At 43.2% G+C, this 22,123-nt stretch overlaps 1 protein-coding gene across 4 annotated transcripts in view; it reads right to left on the reverse strand.

Annotated features, from left to right (window-relative positions):
• The window catches only part of MTUS2 (microtubule associated scaffold protein 2), a 376,214-nt gene that overhangs the window by 51,061 nt on the left and 303,030 nt on the right, over window positions 1-22,123 (reverse strand). For all 4 annotated transcript variants that reach the window (XM_077745435.1, XM_077745433.1, XM_077745434.1 and 1 more), the window contains one exon: window positions 13,477-13,543. In XM_077745435.1, coding sequence (XP_077601561.1) covers window positions 13,477-13,543 — 67 coding nt within the window. The remainder of the gene's footprint in view (window positions 1-13,476; window positions 13,544-22,123) is intronic.

The following is a 22,123-nucleotide window of genomic DNA, read 5'->3' on the forward strand; positions in this document are numbered from 1 at the left end:
TTCTAGAGGGAGGGTAAATGTAACAGACCTTGTTTTGGGTGGTGAGTCTATGAACGTATTCACAGCCAGACATCATCAAACGGAATGTGTGAAAATAAAAGGCTTAAAAACAACAAAATGAATGGTCGTTTATGTTTATCCACATAGTTAGGCTTTTGATAACCTGAATTCAGTCCTGTACATCCAAATTTCTATGATTTTTAAAGGATAATTTCTCTGGATATAGAATTCTGGGTTGAATGGGGTCCCCCCCTTTTCTCTGGCACTTCATGTCATTCCAGTGCCTTCTGGCCTCAGTGTGTTTCTGATGAGGTTACCTGTCATCAGTAACCTGGTTGCCCTGTATGTAATGTGTACCTTTACCTGGCTGCCTTCAACATTTTCTTTTATCCCTGGTGTTCAGTAGTTGACTGGCATGTGCTGAGGTGTGATTTATTTATTTGTATTGATCCAGTTTGGAGTTCAGTGAGCTTCTTGGATCCACAGGTTGCTCTTTTAAAACCAAATTTAGGGGCACCTCAGTGGCTCAGTCAGTTAAGCATCTGACTTTGGCTCAAGTCATGATCTCATGGTTCTTTGTGAGTTCGAGCCCCACATCTGGCTCTCTGCTGCTGCACAGAACCCACTTTGGATCCTCTGTCTCCCCTCTCTCTGCTCCTCTCTCTCTCAACAATAAATAAGCATTTAAAAACAGTAAACAAACAAACAAATAAAACAAATTTAGGATGTCCATGCCCACCACTTTTTCAAGTACTTTTTCTTCCCGATTTCTTTCTCTTCCCCTTTTGCCAATGCAATTGTGCACCTGTCACCCACTTATCACGGACACTCTGCTTCTAGTGTCAATCTTGCTCTCGGTTCTTCTGACTGGATAATATCTGCTGATTCTCTTCAATTTACTGACCCCTTTTCCTGAAGTCTCCAATCTGCTGAGGCCTATCCATTGAATTTTTCATTTCAGCGCCTTTAGTTTTGGGTTCTAATGTTTCCGTTTGGTTCTTCTTTTTTTAAAGTTTATTTAGTTTTGAGAGAGAGAGAATGTGAATGGGGGAGGGACAGAGAGAGAGGGAGACAGAGAATCCAAAGCAGTCTCTAGGCTCTGAGCTGTCAGCACAGAGCCTGACGCAGGGCTTGAACTCATGAACCACGAGATCATGACCTGAGCCGAAGTTGGATGCTTAACCAACTGAGGCACCCAGGCGCCCCTCCATTTGATTTTTTTTTTTTAAATCATTTTCATTTCTTTGTTGTGCTCTTCCCTACCAGTTTACTCACTATGTTCTTCTTTTTCTAGAAGTGCTTGAATATGTTTATGATAGCTTTTTAAATTTCTTATCTGCTAGTTCCAATGCCTGTGTTATTTCAATACCCATTTCTATTGACTACTATTTTCCTTTGGGTCCTGCTTCTTTGTATGTCTAATTAAAAAATATATATGTTCAACATTATGGATGATATATTATAAGGAGCTTCCTTAATGATGAGTTTTGTTTGCTGGCAGGTAAATTACTAGACTCTGCTGACTCTGTCAGGCTTGGTTTCACCCTTGTTAGAGTGGGTCAACTTCGGCTGCTTTACTCCTAGAGAGATCCTTACTCCAACTAGGTAATGGCTTTTACTCCTAAAGCCTAGCTTTTCTCAGGGCTCGATGGATTGCTCAGCGATCTCCCCACCCTCGCTGGGCTGGAACACCAATGTCTCCCAGCACTACGCAGCCTCTGGTACCTCCGCTCAGCTCCCAACTCTGTAGTAGCCATCCTCTGCCAGACTGCCCCGTGCACATACAAACTACCCTTCATCTAAGAACACAAGGGAAGCCCTGCACAAACTCCTGGGGCCTTCCTCTGCTCCACTTACTCTTGCCAGGCTCAGCCCCACAACCTTCAACCACTTCAATTCTGGTATCTGCTCGTTCAGCTTAGCAAGATGGTGGCCCCTTCCTGGAGCACCTCTTTGGGCTGTGGTCTGGTAAGTGGCCCCAGGCAGAAAACTGGGATTTCTGTGGGATCCACTTAGTAGGTTTCCCTTTTCCCAAGGCCCACAGGTCTGTAGTGTCTATGGCTCAATGCTTAGAAGCAGGTACCTCATATATTCTGTTTTCTAGCTGTGTACAGTGGGGGGTTGAGTCCAATACTGGATGGTGGCTGGAGGCAAAAGTCCAGACATGGGTATTTGGCACAAGGACCCAAGTGATGTTAACAGGCTCCATCTCCTCCCACAGGAAGAGGTTCTAACAACTGAGGTCCTAGAAAAGAACGCCATGAAGATGACCGTACAAGGCTATCTCAGCAAGATGCCATTATTATCTACAGCACATTATTGAGTTTGGTCCAGTAAGCAGTGTTCTGATTACAATTTTAGCTTTCTAGATAGATCTGCCTATGAGGGGATATATTTGTCATCATAAATGGATACATTGGTATTTTTGTTTTCATATCAAGCTCTAGTGAACTTAGTTAAAAGCACTTCCTTGAAAGTCAGAGCCCTTCTTGGTACTAATGAAGGAAATAAACAACAACAAAAAAGCTAGACCAAGTAGATCCACCAGGGTAAATGTCAGACTCCGCGGCCAGCCTGGTCTCTCCGCCTGGAACTGTCATTCTGATTTGCTGAACTCTGACCACAGTCTTCATCACTAGCTGTTGTTGGTTGTTTTGTTTTGTTATTTATTTACTTACTTTTTTACTTATTATTTAAGGGGGAAAGAGAGAGCGTGAGTAGGAGAGAAGGGCAGAGAGAGAGAGAGAGAGAGAGAGAGAGAGAATATTAAGCAGACTCCATGCTCAGTGTAGAGCTCTACACAAGGCTCCATCCCACAACCCTGGGATCATGACCTGAGCCGAAATCAAGAGTCAGACATTCAACAAACTGTATCAGCCAGGTGACCCCTGTTCTGTCTTGTTTTTTAAAAAGACAGTTGTGGTAAGAAGCCCTGAGATCATGATCTGATTTGTTATTATTGAAAGCTAGTAAGTCCTTACATGATGCTTGCAGTGCTGGATTGGTCTGGCTTTCATCTTCTTTCCCAGAATTAACTTCCCCAAAACCTGGCTGAAGAGCTGCAATTCTGATCAAAAAGAGTAACCTGAATCATAAGCATGTAAAATACAGTGATTTATATATCACCTTGTTCAAATAGACTGCAAATTAAGCAAATTGATTGATAATACTCTTGAATACCTGAATATTGCCCTGATGATATTTACGGTATTTGAGTATGTGAGAATAATTCATCATGGCACCAGACAAGAAAATCAAATGTTAAAAAAATCTTTGAAAGGCAAATCATTGGAGTTTTATATCCCAAACACTTTTTACACAAATAATTTAAAGAGTTTCCTAAACACAATCCCGTTCCTTTTTTGGGGGTGGCCACATGGAAAACCTGTCTTCACTATTTTCCTCATTTCCCAATGGAAGGACCAAGCAAATGATGGCATAATGCTGTTTCTGTAATTGATCAGCTACATGGAAGAATCACTTCTTCACTGACTCCTTCATTTTCTTTAATGCAGCTCAGCTGTTTTATCCCTAAAAGCCTTCCCTGGATCCCTACCTGGGTTATAACCCCTGTTCTGAGCTCCCAGACCTCTAGCGCCTTAGTCAGTACACTGAGTTTTAATTATCTGCTTATGTCTGTCTTTCCAATACACAGGGGTTCCCCAAAGTCAGAGACCATGCCACATTCCTCTTCTAATCCTAGCACACTAATGGGTACCCCACCTGGGGACACTCAAGTTCATAAGGTGAAGCAGTGAGTGGTCCACATTGACCATGCTAAGCCCTGAGCCAGGGTACAAGATACAAAGTGAAAGAAGAGGGAATCCATGTATGAGGCATTCACAAGCGAGAAGCGATTATGCTCGCTGAAACTGTATGTGACGGTCATTTAAAACACATATTTTGCAAAATGCTCTTCAGCAACTTTCAGGTTAAAGCTATAGCATGTTATGTCTTTCTGTTTTTTTTTTTTTTAAATTATCTTCCCTCGATACCAGTTGAGATCTTACAACGCAAAGGCAACATGCTACGATCGTGATAAGACAAGAAGACCCAGCTCTGCTCTTCCTTACAGATACGTGATTTGGGGTTGCTTTTACTTTTTACAGGCAATGTTTATCCACTGTTAAAACAGTAGTTGTTATGTACCTTACTATCTCCTAGGGTTACTGTCAGGATCAAATGAAATAATACATGAAAGGGCTTTGTAAACCACATGCCACTTTAAATATTGGACTTATAAATATTAGATTTATCTTTTATTTTACATTTATAGATATATGGCAACAGCAGATTCTGAATTTCAAGAAGCTTCTGGTCCTCAGGGTCGTTTAGGGGCAGTCCTTGGAATCCTGATCTATTCTAATCAGTCAGTTCAGGTTAGCTAAGGATGAAACCTACAGATTTAAAAATATTAGCACATATCAGGAAAGAAAATTATCTTTATTCATAAACTAGTATACATTTTAGGGAGTCACAAAACAGACACCGCGACATAAAATAACTAGAGTGCGCTATGCATATTGACTTAAAAGTATTTTATAAATATCGAAAAATGTGTTGCTGCCCACTGGAATAAATCATGGTCTCAGAGAAAGCGGCAGTTTGGTAAAATTGTAGCTGATAATGTATTTTCCATGGCAACCAAACCCAGTCTCTGGTACATTTAAGGGAGTCTGTGGTTTTGGCACCACTGTGCATTGGTAAGCACCTGTTTGTGATAGAAAACTAAAATGACGTTTACTGGAATAAAATCTAATCATGGCAGCTGACATCACTGGTATGAATTTTTCCCAGCTCAGACCCAATATCATTTCCCTATCAAAGGGGTGTGTAATTCCAGAACCCAGTCATGCTGAATGGTCCATTTGCAGAGAAAGTAGTATATCTGACGCTATACCGTCACGCTCAATCTGACAGCAGATTAAACTTACTAGATCAAACCTTCTTTCAAATAACACCGTCACCTTCCTGCCAGAGAGCCGAGGACAGTGACAGTACACACTGGGTCTCCTCCAAGTTGTCAAGCAAATTGAATAAGATACCAACTCTGCGATTCAGAGAGAATTTTGTATCCCAAAGATTTTGATATGCTGTATTTTTATTTTCACCGAGTTCAATATATTTTCTAATTTACTTTGTGGCTTTGTCTTTTAACCTGTGTGTTGGTTAGATGTATGCTGTTTAATTTCTAAATGTTTGGAGTTTTCCTGGATATCTTCATGTTTGGTTTATAGCCTAATTCGGCTATAGTCCAAAACATTTTGTATGGTTTTGATTCTTTCATGTTTGTTGTTTTATGTTAACATTTTGAATATGTTCTATGTTGCTCAATATTCCATGTATCTTTGAAAAGAATGTATACTCTGCTTCTCGGATGGAATGTTCTATTAAGGTCAGTTAGGTCAAATTGGTTGACAGTGTTGTTCAGGTCTTCCATATCCCTTCTGCTTTTCGGTCTCCTTGTTCTAATGATACTGAGAGAAGAGGGAAGTCTCTAAACTTAAATGTGGATTTGTCTGTGTCTCCTCTGAGTTTTATCCATTTTTGTTCCATGTTACTTGAAGCTCAATTGTTAGATACATATAGATGTAGTATTATTATGTGTTCTTGGTGAGCTACTCCTTTATCACTGTCTCCTGATAATACTACTGGTCTGAAGGTTACTTTGTATGATATTAACATAGATACTCCAACACTCCAAATTTCTTTTCATTAGTGTTAGCATAGCATATCTTTTCCCCATAAGTTTACTTTCATTTTTAAAGTTTATTTGTTTATATTTGAGAGAGAGAGGCAGAGAGAAGGAGACTGAGACAGAGAGAGAGAAAGAAAGAGAGAATCCCAAGAAGACCACATGTTTGGCATGGCGCAGACCCTGGGCTCGATCTCACAACCTTGGGATCATCAACTATTCTAAAATCAAGACTGGTGCTCAATAGACCAAGCTGCCCAGGTGCCCCTCTCATCCTTTTTCTTTTAAGTCATTTATGTCTTTATATTTGAAATAGGTTTCTTTTAAGCAGCACAAAGTTGTACCTTACTTTTTTTTTTTTATCCAATCTGACAAAACTGTCTTCTAATTGGTGTACTTAGAGGAGATATTTTTATAAATCAGAAAATGTGCATTATATTTTTGTGATCCTGAGATTAGTTATTTTTTCTGAGATATCTTCTTGGTTTTGCATTGTGACTTGGGTCTTTTTAAAGCTGTGAGAGGAAGGAAGACAGAATCCAATCTGACATTTAAGGTAATTATAACACACTGAGCCCCCACGACTCTGCCAAGTATTTTGCTAGATCCTTGGCTCTCACTTGCCTACTGTGACAGGAGTATTCTCCCCATCTTACTGATGGAGGCAATTAGGGCCCCAGAGCACAGGCTGCTAATAGCCCCCAATATACATTCTGCCCTTCTTTCAGAGTAATAATATCTGGGCAAGGTCACCAAGAAAAAAAAAAGCACCTTTCCCAGTCTATGTCGTGGCGAGGTTTGCCTTGGAACTTAGTTCTGGCCAGTGAGATATAAACTGCAGTGTAAATCTGGAAACTTTCCCCCAAAGGGAGCTGACCCACTCTCTCTGTTTCTTTTTTCATTCCTCCTGCCATCCTACTGCCTGGACTATAGATATGGTGACAGTAGCAGCAGGCACCACACTGGGCCATGAGAGAAGGGCCGCCATCTTGAAGTGGTAGAATGCTCAGCTGTCAGAGGCCTGGGTCCCCTGCAGACTTTGTAGAGCAAAGCCATACTTGTCCCTGGGTGCTCACCTCCTGACTTTTACACGAGAGAAATAAAACCCTACTATGATTAAGTTATCATTTTGGGGGAAGTCTGTTATTTGTCCTGAGCACAATCCTAATGGATATAGCCTGGGGCCAATTACCATCGCACTGTGTTGTGTAATTAATTATACTGTAATCCATGTTTTGACAGATTCATACTAACATCTATTATGGTTTTGTGGGAAAGTATGGAATTGGGAGAAGCAGCTATTTTACTTTATCTGATATTTCAAATTAAAAATTACCAAAAAAAAAAAAAATGGTGGTGGGGTTTGGGAAGCCATGGTAAACTTATACACTATGTATAGAATTCCAGGTTTGGGCCCAAGACCTGAGTCTGCCCAAGCCAGCTGTATGTGCTTAGCAGAGTCACTTAACCTTTCAGAACCTCAATTTCCTATAGAATAAAGATACCAACACCTACTTAGTTGAGTCATCTGAATAAACAAGTAAGACACATCCTATAACAGAGCTTGGTAAGTACAAGCACTATATAAATATAAGGACTTATGATCATAAAGCTGGAAGACATTTTATATATAACCTTAAAAGGTAAAATCATCTTACAAATACAGTTCCAGTGGTGTGTATATGTATGTGTGTGTTGCTAGTTATAAATGAAAATAAATTGAACATTTTATTCTAGTTAGGAACTTAAGAGCATAATAAATAACAATTCAGTGCTTACTGTCACAAACTTAGACTATATATATATATACTCTTGTATCAAAGTTCTCAGAATTCTTTAGTGTCTTTCTTTTGTTATATTATAGGAAACGTTCAAGTAATTTTCTTTGTTTCAATAAGCTGACTTTAATCAAAATGTGGATTTAATAATTTAGCTGTCTGTATACCTGAGAAACGCTGCCAGAATGACTGCTGTGTTAAACGCTGCTTGCTGTTTTCAAACTTTGTTTCATGTGAAGTATTTTTGAAAGTGTTCAAGAGAGAAGAAAAAAAGTAAAGCCCGTCTTAAGTCTGAGGCTGGCAGAAAGATAAAATCCATGTGCCTGGCTTGGGACGGGGACGGTTAGAAGAGATGTTGTAACAAGGTCAAGAGAAGAGGGTCTAAGAGAAAGTGATGGAAGACACACGCAGAAGCAGATGCAGCTCCGTCCAGCCTGAGAGGCTGCGGGCAGGGGCGGGGGAAGAAGGCCAGAAGAGCAGCAGCTGGCCTGACGGAGAACCTTGAAGATGAGAGGTGATTTCACACCAGATCACACAGTACAGCTTTGAGCACAGCTTTGAGCACACCCGAGGCAGGAATCTGGGGGACGGTGTGCAGTAGGGCTAGTGGTGGTCCAGCTAAGTCTGCAAGTTCATCTTAAGAGGACTCGTGGGCTGGCTGGGAGAGCATCAGCGCACCTGGGAGTGTGAACCAGAAGGCTCCATTTAGCTACAGCGGTGCGCTGCCTATGTTTTTCTCTTTGGTGGAGCTCATCTAATTCAGATACATATTTTTTTAAATTCATACTTTTTTAAGGCTCAGTTTTCCTAATAAGATAGAGGTCCATGAATAGCCCCCTGCTGGCAGTCAACAGCTTGAAGCCTAAGGTCTCAAAAGAAAATAATCGGCTTCTAGGAGGGACATCGTATAAACCCATATCAGCATTTACAAATATAAGCATGACCTCTTGATAATTCAATATCTGACTTCCAAATCTGGAGAATGGCACTCCATCCAAAAGTTGAGGCTCATATTTTAAGAACTACATTTTCTGGAAATTAAAAAAAAATGTGATTAAAAAAATTAAATATTAGATCTATTTCTAGCATCTTTGTTCACCCTCCCCGTGGATGTGGTGCTGATTTCCTGGAAATCTAAAATGCCCTTTATCCCACAATCACTGTAGCTTGGCTTTTCCAAGGACAGACCCAATTAAGGCCAACTCCAAACACAAGGTAAGAGCCATTGTCCCTAAAGGGTGNTATTATATATATATAATATATATATAATACCCAATATATAATTGGGTATTATGTGTCTCAGGTGTGTGTGTGTGTATGTGTGTGTGTGTGTGAGAGAGAGAGAGAGAGAGGGATGGGGGAGAGAGAAATATTGATGGAATTTCTTCTTTTTCTACATTGAGATTAAATCCACCATGATCTTTTATCTTGATTTATAGAATAAAAATCAAGGATCATTCACATACAGATGAATCTGGAACAAATGCGAAATTCTAACTGAATTATTTGTCCACATTCTGAGACTATATTTCCAAGAAAACAACACAAGAGGAAACAAATAATTTGCATAATACTGCAAATAATAGCAAAAAAAAAAAAAACACCTTNCAGCATGATTAAATGCTTTATCACTATTAAATGATCATTGTGAAAAGTTTTTTTGATACATGGAGAGAAGAAAAAAACAGTTTTTCTTTCCACAGGTGTGTGGAGTGGGCAATGCCCCAAAACGGCCATGGCATCTGTCCATGTGCAGTGGGCCAGCAGGCATCAGTAGGTGCTCGGTAGGAGATGTTCTCAAAGTTTACTTGTTTTTTGTTTTTTTAAATTTTTTAATTTTTTTTTTTTTTATTTNGCTGAGCCACCCAGGCGCCCCTCAAAGTTTACTTGTAAATCAACTGCCAGCAAGATCTACTTAAAAACAATTATAATCAGGATTTTCCATCAGCGTGGGTAACACACATCAAAATCTCTGATTGGCGGCACCTGGGTGGCTCAGTTCGTTAAGCGTCTGACTTCAGCTCAGGTCACGATCTCACGGTTTGTGTTCAAGCCCCGCGTCGGGCTCTGTGCTGACAGCTCAGAGCCTGGAGCCTGCTTCCGATTCTGTGTCTCCTCTTCTCTCTGCCCCTCCCCTTCTCATGCTCTGTCTCTCTGTTTCTCAATAATAAATAAATGTTAAGAAAATTTTTTTTTAAATCTCTGATTGGGATACCATTCAAAATATACGTCTTCTATGATATTCTGCTGTAGCTCCTTCCACCAGACATGTCACAGTTGGGAACGTATAGTAAATATGAAGCGTGTCAGCAAACACACCAGGGGATTAGTTTCTGTGGCTGGTTCCCGAAAGCCCGTCTAACTCGGCTGGGAGTGGACTCAGAGACTGACAGCCCTACAGCCTGACAGGCGAAGGTGAAGGAAGGAAGACGACATTCCTTCTCTTTTTCTGGGAGACAGGCCAGCTCTATGGAGAATTTCAGAGCAGGTGGAATTTGTCCTCTGAATCTTTCCTTTCTGCACCCTTTCTGCTCCCTCCTGGGCTTTTCTCTCTGGGCTCTCAGGCTGCCCACAGTACTCAACTAGGGGACCCCATGCTCCCAGACCTACCCCCTCCTTATCGCCGACCCAAATCGAAATCCCCATTCCTTCTATGTAGTTCACTGGTTCTCAAATTTCACTGTACTTCACGAACATCTGGGAATTAAATTAAAAGAAAGCCTGGGGGCGGGTGGTGTGTGCCTGGGTGGCTCAGTTGGTTGAGCATATGACTTCAGCTCAGGTCATGATCTCACGGTTCAGGAGTTCAAGCCCCGCACTGGTCTGGCTGTTTTCAGTGCAGAGCCTGCTTCAGATCCTCTGTCCCCTCTCTCTGCCCCTTCCTTGCTCATGCTTTCTCTCTCCAAAATGAATACATATTTACAATAATAAGAAGAAAAAAGCCTAGGCCCCAACCTCAAATATTTTGATTCTGTCGCCTTAGAGGTACCAGGAACTGTTTAACAAGCACTGCAGGTGATTCTAATATGCACCAGGGCTGAGAACCCGGGCTAAGAGGATTCTGGCTAGATGCTAGGAGCCTTTGATTGCATTTCTTCACAGCAAGGATGTAAACAACTGATGGGTACTCACGAGCAGATGCTGGTAGATTTCAGGGCAGCATTTTAACACATATGAAAAGTCTGAGCAGCAGTTTTTAGATTTGGGGAGCAGGCCAGCCCTGTTCTGGGGTATGCAGTAAATGCTGCTGAACTCTTCTGATTTTTTGCACCTTCTTCCTTTTCCAGGTCTGGATTCACAGCATGTGAAAATTCTAGCTCACCCCCCGCCCCTCATGGCCCCCCAGAGCCCCACTCCAGGCGTCCTCATGTNCTGTCTCCACATCTGCATATGACATAACACAGATGATGACCATTTTAGCCACTCAACAGGGACGTGCCTCCTAGGCCACAAAATGCTCCATCCAGAACTACACCCTGGTATTATTATATATATATAATATATATATAATACCCAATATATAATTGGGTATTATGTGTCTCAGGTGTGTGTGTGTGTATGTGTGTGTGTGTGTGAGAGAGAGAGAGAGAGAGNGAACAGGGGTCTAAATAAGGGTAGGGGTGCTGGGAAGGAGAAAGGATCGCCATCTCTCTTTCTAGATGATCATTCGAAAGTCCGCTTTATAAACTTAATTCTTTTCCCTTTAGGGGAGCTCCTTGCCGGCCAGACCCTGTGGCCTTCACAGTTAACAGTAGACCCGCACAGTGTACTGTCCACCTTCTCCCGCAAATGCAGGCTCTCCAGTGGCTCAGGTGCTTGCTCCTAAAGCGTCCGCTGGGCCGAACGCTGGGCAGCATGGCCCCTGCCTTGGGGCTGCCAAGGCCTCTGCCCTCTCCCCTCCCCCCAGTGTATCCATTTGGCAGCTGATTTCTGGTTCTATTCTTAGCAGTAATGCAGACATCAAATAAGGCCAGAACACAAAAACTCAGTGTAATTCTTGCTTGGTTCCTGCCGCGTTCAGAAGCTTTGGGAAAGGACAGAGGGCAGCGGCATTGGATTTGGCACGCCCTCTCTAGTTGGGTCAGGGTGTACGCCCCAGATGCAAAGCTCGCCCACGGGGGTGCAGACATCCCTCCAGGGAGGAATTCAGGCTACAACGCAAGGTTTTGTCCTCTATTTTCTGATTCAAGATGCTACACACCTTATTATGAGAGTCTCCTTTGCAGGCTGCTTTATCAGCATTATCTTCTTTAACCGACCTTCCTTTTTAAGAAAGGGCACTGGAGGGAGGCAGAGGTAAGCCAACTGGCCCTACCAGAACCTGTGTCACCGGCTTGCAAAGCCCATGCTCAGAACCATTCACTCTCAGAACAATCTAAAAACTCATCCAACTGGGGGCCCCCGGACGGCTCAGTCGGTGAAGCGTCTTGACTGTTGATTTCAGCTCAGGTCATTATCTCATGGGTGTGAGGCGAAGCCCCAGGTCGGGCTCTGCGCTGAGCACAGAGCCTGCTGAGGATTCTGTGTCCCTCCCCCTCCGTGTGCACGCACACTCGTGCTATCTCTTCCTCCCCTCCACCCCAAAAAAGCTTAAAAACCCATCCATTTCACGCACACTTGTGGCCTGTGGCTTCCCAGGAGCCCCTCTTACAAACACAACAATTGTGCCTTTGGCTGGCCTCTCTCAGAAGACCTACTCTGGGGGGTTCATGCACTGGAGGTCCTCATCCAGGGATGGTCAGGGGTATGCGTCCTGACCACGGGGCGGGGAGGGGGAGGCAGTCTCGCTGCTCAGGATCACACACAGGTCAGGCTGGGAAGGAGGAACTGTTTCATTCTGCTCTCCCACAGGTGCCTTAGAGGGGAGAAAAGCCCACTGTTGACCTACCTCAATGATGAAAGAAATCGCAAAACTCACAGTGAAGGAAAAAACCCTCAATTAAACAAAAAGGAAAAATATAAAGGGGGTGAGGAGGGTAGTGTGTCTGGAAATCACTCTGCACTGCCTGTCCGCAGGGCCCATGTTCCCCAGGGAAGGCTGGTCTTCAGCTTCCGTGCCTATCTGCACTGCCGGCCGGAAGGAAAGGTGCTGTGCCACACGCCAGGGGTGGCCGTGACTGTGCAAGTCCCTTCACTCACGGAGGGAGCCACACTGCCCTTGGCAGTCTGCCCCCATCCCCAGGACCACAATGGATAGAGGAGACACGCTCCTGGTAAAGGGAAGACAGCAGGCCAAGGGGAAGGCCAGGCTAATGGTAATTACTGACGGATACCCGGGGGAGCACAGTAACAGAACCTCAAGAGAGAAGTGAGATGGAGAAATCAGAACATGGAAAATACACAGTCTGATCTTTGGCCTAGAGTGTGGACGTCCATCCATCTCCACGACAGCCCCGGGTCTGGGGATCATCCTATCGTTTGCCAAGTCTCTACGGTTCAGACTGAGCAACACCATTTTATTGGCCAAAGATGAGTGGGAGTTTCAACATGGACCCTAGCACGTTTAATCCACCCAGGCTTGTGTTTCTGGTCTTGTTCTGTATCATAGAGTGTTTCATGGCAAGGGGGATGGTGGCAGCGAGCCTTGTAATGTCTGCAGAGATCTACTGGAGGGAGAGCCTCAAGTTACCCAGCAAAGCTGTGTTGCTTCCTTTGGAGCTCTGCCTGCCTTGGGGTGGGGGTGGGGGAGACCGAGATGGAAGGGCTCGGGTCGCAGCACACAACGCAGACGGATGTATGTGCCACCATCTGTGAAGAACGGAGTCGAGGCCAGATTAGTTCCACTGTGAACTGTTACGAAGCTGTCTTTATAACGACAGAGATGTAAGAATTATGGGTCCCTGCAAGGCCGCAGCAACCCACCACGGCGCCGAGTGAGAGCCTTCATTGTTCCAGGCAGCTCTGGCCTGGCTTATTACACGAGACATAATGGCTTTTGTTACACGTTCACAGGTATCAGGAAAAGACATTCTTTAGGGGCCTCGTTTTCAATGCCCTACTTACCAAGTTCATCCCTGATGTTTGCAAGTTCGATTGACAGCTCTTTTTCTTTCACAAGGGCACTTTCATTCTGAAAAAAAACAAAACGGATACCGAGAGTCCCCTAGTTTTATGCTAGATAAGCACTGTGACATGTTTAATTAATGAACCGTATTAAGCAAATATTTACAAGTCTCGCCCTGAAGGAGATAATTTTCTCATTATATAAGCATAGGAAAAAAAATCACAAAGCCACATCCAACTCATTCATTTGTATCACATTCAAATCACAAAGCTTGAAATATAATAATAATACCCCATGGTGCTTTTCCCTCTACTGTACTGTTGTGCACGTCACTCTACAATCCCTTCTTTGCACGTCCATGTCCTCACAGTAATCAGCTGCTACGCATTATTACACAATGTTAATTATTATCACCAGTATGAGATTTTTGAGCATGATAACATCCACGCCATCCATGCCCGTTTCTCTGACGGGCGAATGCTAATTGTACCAACTGTCCTGTCACACTTACCCTTCTGTCCATACATACATGGTCGGCCACCTAATGAGTAATGAGCGGGAAGCTTAACGTGAAACATTTTTCTTTGTAATGAGATTGACACCAAAACCTAAGGTTTCCAGGTGTTTTGTGGCGCTGCGTACATCACCAGAAGGAACCAGAGGAAAAGTCCCACGTGAAGGACTATTAAGTGCCAAGGACGCCATCTTCGTAGCCACTGAGCTGCTTTCAGATCATATATATTCTATGACATAAAACAGAGAGGTACCTGGAGATATGCTGGCTTTGTAATCTGGGTCATTGAGTCCCCAGAAATAGTGACATTTGTTATGATTTTATTGTTACTAATAATAACTAGGAAAGGTGTGCTATATAAATTCTCTTCGCATTAGAGACACCGAAAAGGTAGGCCTTCAAAGAAAGTCTCTTCATTTGGTAGAATGTGCTCCCAAAGCAAACATTTCCAAAAAGGGAATTGAAGCTAAAATTTGTACCAGATATCTAAGCATGAATATCATCAGGGGCTTGTGAATGTTCTTTCTTGGTTAACCTCCTTTGACTTTGATTTCAGCACCTCCGAAGTACCTGTTAACCTACCTCAAGAAGTCACAAAACTTGCAGTGAAGGAAAAAACCTCAATTTAAAAAAAAAAGGACAAAATAGAGGGGGGTGATAGGTAGCTGTCACACAATCTTGTGCGTAGATCTAGGTAACACGGGCGCTACTTTGGGTTGACGGGACGGATGGCCTCAGGTCATCCAAAGGGCATTTGCTACACAATGTCATAATTTCAAAATACCAAAATAAAACTCTATTTGCATAATAAACTGAGAGCTATTTTAGTCACAGGCATCAACAGTTATTAGCCCATGGTTCTTTTAAGAATAGTGTAGCAATAACACATCTTTGAGGGACAGTGGGCCCCCATTTTATTATGAAGCTCTCTCCTCCCATCCCAGCCCACAGCATCCTTGCCTTCCCTGAACTTGAAGTTCGCAATCACACCTGAGAGCAGATAGTTTCCTATTCACTAAGAGATGCTGCCTGTATGCCACGCCCACTGCACAGGGTTATAATGAGGGCCAAAGAAGTTAATATATGCTAAGTACTTAGAATGGTACCTGGCACTCAGCAAGCTCTTTATAAGTGTTAGTTGTTCTTAGAACTCGTTTGTTTCATTTTATTTGCAACTGACTAATATCCTACAGATATTATGGTCTTATCCATATTAAGGATCTAAATGTTTAGAAATGGCATATTCTTATGCTCTATTTTTTGTTTTTGTTTTTGTTTAAATACCTTCTTGGCTCTGCCCTGAATCTATTCAAAGTTCGAAGTATGAATAACAGGGGAAGCGTTCTAATCAGACAGATCACAGGGATTCTCTGCTTGTTCTAACACAGCATCATGTGGCCAGCTGACGTTCAACTTGTTACTGCAAATTAAGAAAATCTGGAATTCCAGAGTGGCTGAATTTCTGTAGGTACCCTGAAAGAATCTTTTTTTAAGAAAAAATTTCTAAAATTTTTTTTTATTTCTGAGAGAGAGAGAGAGACAGCATGAGCAGGGGAGGGCCAGAGAGAGAGGGAGACACAGAATCTGAAGGCAGGCTCCAGACTCTGAGCTAGCTGTCGGCACAGAGCCCGATGTGGGGCTTGAACCCACGAACCGTGAGATCATGACTTGAGCTGAAGTCGGACGCTTAACTGACTGACCCCCCGCCTTTTTTAAAATTTTATTTTTAAAATATAACCTGAAAGAATCTTAAACTAGTGAAAAAAAGTAAACTTGATTCTACTATCAAGCAACACCTGGCTGGCTCAGTTGGTAGAGCATGCAACTCTTGATCTCGAGGTTGTTAAGTTCAAACTGGGTGCAGAGACACTTAAAAAAATAAAATCTTTTAAAAAAAGGATTTAATTTTTAATCCTCGGTTTCTTTTTTTTTAATGTTTTTTTTTTTTTATTTATTTCTAGGAGAGAGAGAGAGAGACAGCGTGAGCAGGGGAGGGTCAGAGAGAGAGGGAGTCACAGACTGAAACAGGCTCCAGGCTCTGAGCTGGCAGTCAGCACAGAGCCCGACGCGGGGCTCGAACCCACGAACTGCGAGATCATGACCTGAGCGAAAGTCGGACGCTTAACCGACTAAGCCACCCAGGTGCCCCAATCCTCAGTTTCTAAGCACAGCCAGAGAATTGAAGCTGACTCTTGAACAACATTGGTTTGAACTGTGTGTCCACTCCCATTCGAATTGTTTTCTTTTTATAAAAAATTTTTAAAAAATTTTATTTATTTCAGAGAGCGCGACAGAGAGCCAGAGTGGAGGAGAGAGAAAGAGAATCTCAAGCAGGCTCCATGCTCGGTGCAGAGCTCAACATAGGGCTCCATCCTACAGCCCTGGGATCATGACCTGAGCTGAAATCGAAGAGTTGGACACTCAACTGACTAAGCCATCCAGGTGCCCCTCAAATATTTTTCAATAAATACGGTATAGTACTGTAAATGTATTTTCTCTTCCTTGTGATTTTTAAATAATGTCTTCTTTTCCCTACTTTATTATAAAAATACAGGGGTGCCTGGGTGGCTCTGTCAGTTAAGCGTCTGGCTTCGGCTCAGGTCATGATCTCACAGTTTGTGAGTTCGAGCCCTGCGTCGGGCTCTGTGCTGACAGCTCAGAGCCTGGAGCCTGCTTCGGATTCTGCATCTCCTTCTCTCTCTGGCCCTCCCCAACTTGTGCTCTGTCTCTGTCTCTCAAAAATAAATAAATGTAAAAAAAAAAATTCTTTAAAAAGAATACTGTATATAATACAATATACAAACTGTGTTAATCAACTGTTCTTGGTAAGGCTTCTGGTCAACAGTGGGTTACTAGTAGTTAAGTTTTTGGGGAGTCAAAAGTTATTCATAGATTTCCTACTGTGCAGGAGTTGAGCACTCCAATTGCTGGTTCTTCAAGGGTTAACTGTACGGTACTTATCAGTCCCCAAATAGCATTATTAAAGTATTCATAGTCAGAGTGCTGCTAGCTGCAAAGACTTGGATGAGGTTAGGCAGTGAAGAACAAGAACTTAACAAAATCCAAGAAACCAATAAGAAGGCCTGGGCAGATGTTAACAGTGCCCTGCCCAGGGATCTCTCAGATCACAGTAAGTCACCCCACACTTTCCAGCCACAGGAGAATAAGACATCTGGGGAAGGAGTGGCTTGGAGTCCCAGTGAGGAGACAGTGCTGATTGTGGTAAAGATTATGGGCAACCTTTAGACCTGAATCACTTGTACGAAGAGCTAACGCTAACACCGCCAGCCGGGCCTGACCCATCATCTTTGCTTTAGGACAAACAAAAGTGACAGAATAAAAGAAAAGAACGAAGAAAAGAAAGGGAACAGATGGGAACAGAAGAGAGATGGAAGGGGAGATAGGAAGGGGAGATAGGAAGGGGATGGGTGAGACCACAGACCCTGCACCGTCTCCATTTGGAGAGGCAGTGATGGGGGAAGAATGGAGGAAGATAACCCAACTCCACCCCCAACCTTTCGCAAGCATAGCCTATAAAAGTAACTGTAGTTTCACACTACAGTCATCAGATGGATTGCCAAGGAAGGATCGGCTGTCAAACATTAGCAACAAACCTGAAGACTTCAATGTCAAGGTAAACAACTAAACTCTGGTAAGGTCTGGCTAATTACAACATTAACATCAGTGTGAACATTTCCAAACACTACGTATGTGAGGCACAGCACTAGGTAAGCCCTTTCCCTCATTTGGTCCTTCACATGCTCTCAACGGGGTCCTGGGTCCTATTTTCCTGTGTGGAGGATGAACCTTAGCTCCAGGCCAAGCAACCATCCCGTGCACGCCTGGCTGGGAAGCGGTGAAGCCAGAGTCTGCACTCCTCACCAAGCGCTAACACACTGAGATTGCCCCTCCTCCCCATCCTTATACAGACCCGGCATCAAGATCCAAATGGCACCAATCCTCAGACTGGATAGGAGCACTTATTTTCACAGCTTCTATAACTAACTTTGAGAGGGTCAGTGTCAGCTCCTCACCACTTTTTCAATAAAAAATTCCCTGGTGCATTCATGCCCCATCCCACCCCTGGGACTACCTGCATTTGTCCATGGTATGGATTTGTTGGTCAGATGACAGTACATTTCCAGTACAGCCTACCTGAGGCTGTAGCTTCTGAGAGGGTAGCTGCTGAGCTTTTCCCCATCAGCTGTCTCTAACCCCCACTAACACATTCCTCCGGAAGATGCTGGCTCAGCCCAGCTCTGCCCGCTAAGGTCAGCCTGTGTGGATTGGCGACAGCCCTTTCTTCTTAAGTGCTTGTTTTTGAAATGATACCAACTCTTCTGATTTATGAATTTTCTGCATCCATTAAGTTACTCTCTGTTTTCTGCAAGCTAAGCCAGACTGACGTCGTGCTGCCCTGCAGTGGAGTGAGTCAACAGCAGTGAGGACTGCAGGTGCTCTCTTCCTTAAGGCAAGAAGCGAACTTCAAGGAACTTTCCATTCTCTCTCCTCCCTGCCTCAAAGTTACCCTTCCATCCATCACGACTCAACAGATTCCAACAGTGATCTTGCAAGGCCCTTGGGTTCTGTTGAACACACAGGAGGAGGGGCGCCCCAAAGACTCCCTTTGAAAGGATCTCATGCCATGATTCCCCCTTGCTCCCCAACCTAAGCCAGTCCAGCACGATGACATGGTAGGATGACTGAAATATGAGCATGGCCTCCTCTGATGGCCCAATGTGAGATCAGTGCTTCCCTACATGGGGAATGAGTGGAAAATTCCTAACTGGTGCCAAGCACGAGCTCCTGCTTTCACTCCAAAGGTCTAAAAATAGAACTCAGTATTAATTATCCAAACCATCCCGGTGATACAATCCAGAAATCGCAAAGTCTAAAAGGCCATTCCTCTAAAATTACTGTTTACTCTATGACAGGCTTAACTGGAAATGGACCCTTGGAGGACATTCATCTAAGTCCCATCCAACAGCTGTGTCTTCTTAGCCACCTCTTTTATTTGGTCACGTACCTCTCTTTTGCACACTGAGTTCTCTATTCCTTTTAGTGTGGTACGTTGTATTCACAGATGGAATCTGAGATGAGCTATACCCATAAAACATCTGACTCTCCCCCTCTATCTCTAGCCCTAAACACACCACTGCAAGTCTGCTGCACTGAAGCCTACATTTCTTCTCACACATGGCTCTCCATGCTAAGGTGTGCACAGTCTCGTGGTGAATGCTGCCACTAATCTTTCCTAGCTACACAAGCCTGGCAAAGCATACCAACTGCTAATCGTTCCATTAACTTCAAGTAATTGGATGTGTGGCCAAGCCCTGAGCCAGCTTGCCACACTGTTATTTTAACACGCTTGGTCAATGGGAGTTATCTGTTCAGGTGGATGGTGCTACCCATGTGAACTTGGCGGTAACAGGAAGTGAAAATGCCACTCTTTGTTAGCATCGCCCATGTGATTCTACACTTGGACATCAGCTAGCTCCCTAAGCTTCAAGTCAGAAACCAATGGAACAGCCTACTCATACTTAAAGCTGAAGGTTGTGTGAATCTGAGGTGCTTTCACCCCCAACAAATGGAGACATAGGGAATTCATACAAAACAACATATATTTACTCAGTGCCTACTATGCACCAGGTAGACATACCAGGCAGGTGATTTCTGCCTTCAAAGAGTTTAAGAGTCTCCCAGAAAGTCAGTAAGTGAATAAGAAATGATAAAACAATGTGATAGAACTGAGCCAGGCGGGGCTGGCTGGGAGAATTCCTGACAGCAGAGGAAGAAGGAGGAGGAGGAATGTGGGAATACCAAGGCAACAGCCTGAGAAGTGTGACACTAGACAGCACCTGAGGCTATTTCTGGGAGCCTGTGTCACCCCTATCACAGGGGCCCTTCTCTTTTCCTTGCCATGTTCCTGCCTCTGGTCTGTGACTCACCCTGAAGGGGTTCTTGAGCAGCCACAGGGGACTGATGACGATTTTGTAAACTTCACTGCAGTTTCTAAGTGTTTTGATCGGCTCCGTCTTCCCAACTGGATTTCTCTTTAAAAAGACATCCATGTGTCCAAGATTACATGACTCTGATACGATGAATCAGAAGAAAGAGTGTACTGGGCTCTCACATATTTGTTGAAATAAATGAATTGATAAATGGAACTGTACTCTACCACCAAAACAGTAACTTGGCAGTAAAGTAATTAATTGTGAAAAAATAACACATAAATAAAAACACACAGAGAAATAAAAAATATATACACGTAAGCCCACAGACTCCCAGCTAATTTCTAATTGTTCCTATCTTTTTGGCCTGCCCTGGAGTCAATGCAGATAAAAAAAATTCAACAATACAAGCTGGGCCACCTTTTCCCAGGCTAAGCAAAAGAACCATACAGGGAATTACAGAAGAAACCTAGAGAATTCTGCTATTTGAAGAAACTTCCAGATCCTTTTTGTTGTGAATTGCTGAAATTCAAAGTGATATACAGACATACCCACGAAATTACAAAGGGGTTAAGGAATTTTCCATTCTTCCTAGAAATAATACTGCTTTTCACTCATAACATGAACTCAGGGAGTTCAGGTTAGGGTTTGATTCTACATGGAAGAGCCCTGTATTAATAGGGAAGTATTTTCTTTTGTATTTCAAAATGAATCAGCCACAAGGTGACATCTCCAAGTCTTCAGCGCTGTTTTCATAGCGCTGTTTGTGAATGCTGCGTTCGGTTTCAATATTAATACTGTGAAGACTGGCTAAATTCATAATATAGCTCTGTGGAAAATTCCTTTGAGAGGTAGACTGACCTTTTGTTTTTCATTTCAGTTATTATGCCTTGAAGGCAGCACTGATGCCATGCTCTGACTTCTTCAATAAGTATTCTTTCTTCCACATGTAATTAACACAGGCCACTGGAGTTTTCTATCTCCTTTTCAACTCTGCAGTACAATTTAATAGAGACTGGCCAAGGTAAGTATCATTCACATGTGATGCTCTTCAATACATGTCATTGTCTACTTGTGTGAGACCTGAGCAAAACCCCATCTTGTTTTAAAAGAAATTAGAAAGAATTAACTTACAGGGCGTCATTCCAGCCTTTTTCCCGTGCACCAGTGACTGCAGAACATCTAGCTTCCTAAGAGGCCATACTTCATAACGCAACGCCATAACCCACCCGGATTACCGAAGAACAACTAGAAAGGACAGAGTTTTATGTGTCCCAAGGTGAAGGGCTGTGAATCCGAAGAAGTAATGCAGGGAAATCCTGGATCTCAGAGGAAGCGAAAGAGGAAAATAGCCAGTGCCATGACTTTCAATCCATTCATTTATCACTTGTGAAGTTTCTTGACCTTCCTGGATTTTCTCTTATTACCTTCCCAAATGTATTACTGTTAGATACCAGATGCCTGGGAGGAACAGTGAGGTGGTTTCTAACTGCCATTCCGACCAAGAATTTATTGGAGAAAAAGTAAATAAGTCCAGCCTCTGAGATGATAATCAACACATATGAGGTTAGGGTAGAGATATGCAAAGTAACCCCTACAGGGACAGAGCCGAGGAGGTCACTTGGAGAAGATGCAAAAGGAGCCTAAGAAGAGGCAGTCACCACAACAAGTGACAATCTAACAAGTCTTCTCAATTGCATTTCTAGCTGGAGAGGTGATGACACGTGGACATATAGGCTCTGAGGCCACCGAACACCTAAAGACCATAACTTGCTGGCTCAGATTCCATTCTTATCAAAGCCTCTTACAAAGCTAGACTTTTGACTCTAAAAAGAAATACGTATTTACCAGACTTATCATTTGCTTGCCTGTCAGTTACATTTCGTATTGTTAAAAAATAAGTTGGCATTCTAGTCTACATCTCATTTATTTCTCTCAATAACTCAATGTTCCTAAGAATGACTAGCTCTGGAAGGTTAAGGGCAAGGAGTTCCTGTGTGTGCAGAGCTGCCGGCTTGATCCTGGACCAGCTGAGTCTACAGGCAAACAGACTTTGAAATCCATCCGGGTGTTCCAATGGCCTCTCTGGGTCACACTTTTCCTTTCAAAATACCTATAGAGTGAGTCTTTCTACAGATTGCCTCTCTGTTCAAATCCCCAGATGGATTTCTACTTTCTTAT

This window comes from Crocuta crocuta, unplaced genomic scaffold (genome assembly GCF_008692635.1).
Source record: "Crocuta crocuta isolate KB4526 unplaced genomic scaffold, BGI_CrCroc_1.0 scaffold258, whole genome shotgun sequence".
NCBI classification, from domain to species: domain Eukaryota; kingdom Metazoa; phylum Chordata; class Mammalia; order Carnivora; family Hyaenidae; genus Crocuta; species Crocuta crocuta.